General features: G+C 42.4%; 1 protein-coding gene across 1 annotated transcript; it reads right to left on the reverse strand.

The window, feature by feature from the left end:
• Window positions 1–1042: 1042 nt before the first annotated feature.
• Window positions 1043–2881, reverse strand: LOC131005046 (shikimate O-hydroxycinnamoyltransferase-like). The gene is made up of 3 exons (XM_057931841.1): window positions 2355–2881; window positions 1910–2273; window positions 1043–1831 (listed from the first exon to the last, which is right to left on the reverse strand). The coding sequence occupies exons 1-3, from the start codon at window positions 2760–2762 to the stop codon at window positions 1317–1319; spliced, it is 1287 nt and encodes a 428-aa protein (XP_057787824.1). The 5' UTR covers window positions 2763–2881; the 3' UTR covers window positions 1043–1316.
• Between the last annotated feature and the right edge of the window lie 455 nt (window positions 2882–3336).

Here is a 3336-nt window from a genome sequence, read left to right on the forward strand (position 1 = left end):
AAATTTGAGGCGGCGGCCTTCCCCTTCACTGGATCGGAGCGGTTGTTGCCGGAATCCGAGGCGACGGCCTTCCCCTTCATTGGATCGGTGCGGTTGTTGCCGAAATCCAAGGCGGCAGCCTTGTTCACTTAGGGGGTTTTTGGATTTGTTCACTGAATTTCATTTTTTTCCCTCCAATTGTTCGAGCAAAAATTGGGGGTGAGACAGAGGGATGAAGTTAATGGTGAGGGTGGCTGAAGACAATTTCCGTCGAGTTGAAAAAGCCAATCTATTGTCATTAGTTATATTCCTCTATCTGTATCAGTAGTACATTTCCTTCTTGAATCTAACACATATTTTCGCCTGAGATGTGAAGAAGGTAACAGGAGGGAGAGAGCAAGAAATCAATGAGAACCGAGAGAGGTAGAGAAAAAAGAGAATAAATTAATAAAGCAAAAGTATCTCATAATCATAGATTAGTAAAAGTTATTTAATATCTTAACCACTATCTTTTTATTTCACCTACAACACATTTTTCAATTTTCTTAGTTTCCGCGCTGACACCCAAATGGGGCTTTAATTGATGGATGAAGGGAGTATATCTTTTGAATTTTATATAACATCTGAGAAATGTGATATATAGCGTAATTCTTTTTATACATATTTTATCAAATACTCCCTCCGTCCCGCCCAAGATGCTACATATTCCTTTTCGGGCCGTCCTAACGAAGATGCTACATTTCTATATTTGGCAAAAATAAGGAATTTTAAACACTTAATTAACAATAATTAAGTATTTCTTTATTACATTATCTCTCCTACTTTATCACTTTATTACCTTCTCTTTCTTACTTTATCATTTTATTACTTTCTCTTTCCTATTTTATCACTTTATTATTACACACTTAAAACATTAATCTACAACTCCTTAAATCCCATGCCGAAAAGCAAATATAGCGTCTTGGCCGGGACGGAGGAGTATAATATTAATATTTAATAAATTAATAAACATCATAATAAAAAATATCATGTCCTATCCTATATCACCACGCAAGAAACCAGCTATAAAAGTACAGTGTGTCCCACTATCACAAAATTTGACGAGCAAAACATTTGGTACTGGACAAGGACAATCCACAAACTGATACAACTCATAAATCATTACATTTATTATCAATTGTCTTCTATTTCACTTAGTTTATCGACACGTCACAGACGCCAGAGTTCCAAAAGCAAACGTCTCTTATTTTTTATTCCGACAGAAATTAAAGCAACATAGTAACTTGTCCTAAACCCTTGATGTCTGGGAAGAGAAGTCCAAGTAATGCGAATTTCCATTAAATGTCATAAAAGATGTCCTGAAACAACTTCATCTGTTGGGCTGGCAGCACGATCGCCAATCGTAAGGAAGCGTCGTTGGGTGGAGTAGGCAACACAATTAAATGGCCTTCGGCAGGAAGGGCGCCGAGCCCAACATAAAAGGGGCGGCCCCACCCAAAATCGGTGTCGTAAAAGGGCAGTCGGGCCCAACTAGTGATGCCCAGGTTGGGGCTTTTGTAAAGCCCGGTACCTCTGCTATTGGGGTGGACCCCGCCCTTCACCTCCAAGTAATCAATGGCTGACCTCAAGTATTCGTCATCCATTCTACCCAACGCCTCTCGAATTTTATTCAATGGCTTCGATTCCACTTCACCGCTCAAAGCAATGTGCGTCGCCTTGAACACCGCATTGCCGAAGTAGCCGGCTGGCAGCGGCGGCCGCAGCCGGGACCGCCCATCCACTATAACGGTTAGCTTGCTTTCTTGATCTTTCGGAAGCCCACGGGCTTTGCAAATGCACCTCCACACATGCCCTACCAAAATGATCCATCTCCATATTAATTCTTGGTTAGCTAGCTAGGGACTCGAGAAATTAAGAGAGAGAGAGAGACCTGTGAGCGCTTCAAATGAAGTGTATGCGGCGCCTTTTCCGTTATCTTCTTGGCAGCTGGCTTTGATGATATTTAGTTGCTCTCGCGTTAGCTTCAACACAGAAAATCTTGTTTCGGAAACGTTGGAGTGAGTTTGAGGGTTTTTCAGCGGCGGCGGAGGATGGAATTCCACGTGGTCGAACTTAGGCTGCGGCGGGTCGCGCGCCGCCAGGACACGGCGGTCCATGTACGGCGGTAGCCTGATGTCGAGGCCGCGAGCAATATCGCACCATGTGGTGATAATATGCAAAGCGGAAAGTCCATCTTTAACTTGATGGTCCATTGCAAGGCCTAAGCAAACTCCACCACATTTGAATCTTGTCACCTTTTCAAACAATAAAAAAACTCCTTCAGCTTATACGTCTAATAATAAGACGATTAATTAAATAAAAAATTTAATATATACCTGAACTAGGAATAGTGGGAAGGAGGAAATTCCTTGAGCATAGTCGACTTTGGGGGTGAGGCAGATGTCGGGGGTGGGAGCGAAGTCCCCCAAGTCGTCGATCTCGCCGTCGGCCTCCGCCTCAATGAACGCCGCTCCCTCGCCGTTGCAGTTGATTTCGATGCGGCCTTTCTCATCCTTTTTCAGCCTCCCCGCCATAGGGTAGAACTCGGAGAGGGTCCGTGCGAGCGCGGCCTTGAGCACCGCCGTGTCAAAGAAGTCGGCGGCGTGGGTTGGGCGGTAGAAGGTGTGAGTACGAGTGTGGTAATTCTCCGGCAAAATGGCGTCCAGATTAGAGATCCATATCGTCGTCCTCGGCTTCGCTGGCGTTGGTTTCACCACCGCCGACTCCTTCACCCTGATCTTCATTGTTTGCTGCTTCTGTGTTTTTCTTCAAGTCGTGTGTGTGTTTCCCTTTCTATTTATAATAAAAATCTGCATGTTGTTGGGTCTGTTTTTGTAAATTAATTAATATGCACCTTATTTACAGTTTTAAATTCTAAACTACTCATCATTTTTACGCTACACAATAACTGGGTACAACCGGTACACTCAGTACAATCGGGTTAATGCGTATCCCGATTCAAACTCACATTCTGACCTAATTAAATAGTGTAAATAACAATATTCGATTATATAAATGACACTGTAACATTTTAAAATGTATAGTGTTTCAATCTTATAATGTCATTTAAAATAGGGTTAAGGTACAAATTCACCTTTAAACTAGACACCTCTAGAACATGTACCTCCTCCCCCCAGGGACGGAGCCATAAATTAATTTCGGGGGGGGCTGAAACTGTATGGGGGTTCGGGGGCGGTAGCCCCCGAGAAATTTTTTTTGGGCATTCTGTATATTTAAGGTATTTTTTTTATTAAAATACGAGCATAATATTAATAATAACGAACAATATCTTCATAGATTATATAATTTCAATATATC

Source organism: Salvia miltiorrhiza, chromosome 1 (genome assembly GCF_028751815.1).
Source record: "Salvia miltiorrhiza cultivar Shanhuang (shh) chromosome 1, IMPLAD_Smil_shh, whole genome shotgun sequence".
In the NCBI taxonomy this organism is placed as follows: domain Eukaryota; kingdom Viridiplantae; phylum Streptophyta; class Magnoliopsida; order Lamiales; family Lamiaceae; genus Salvia; species Salvia miltiorrhiza.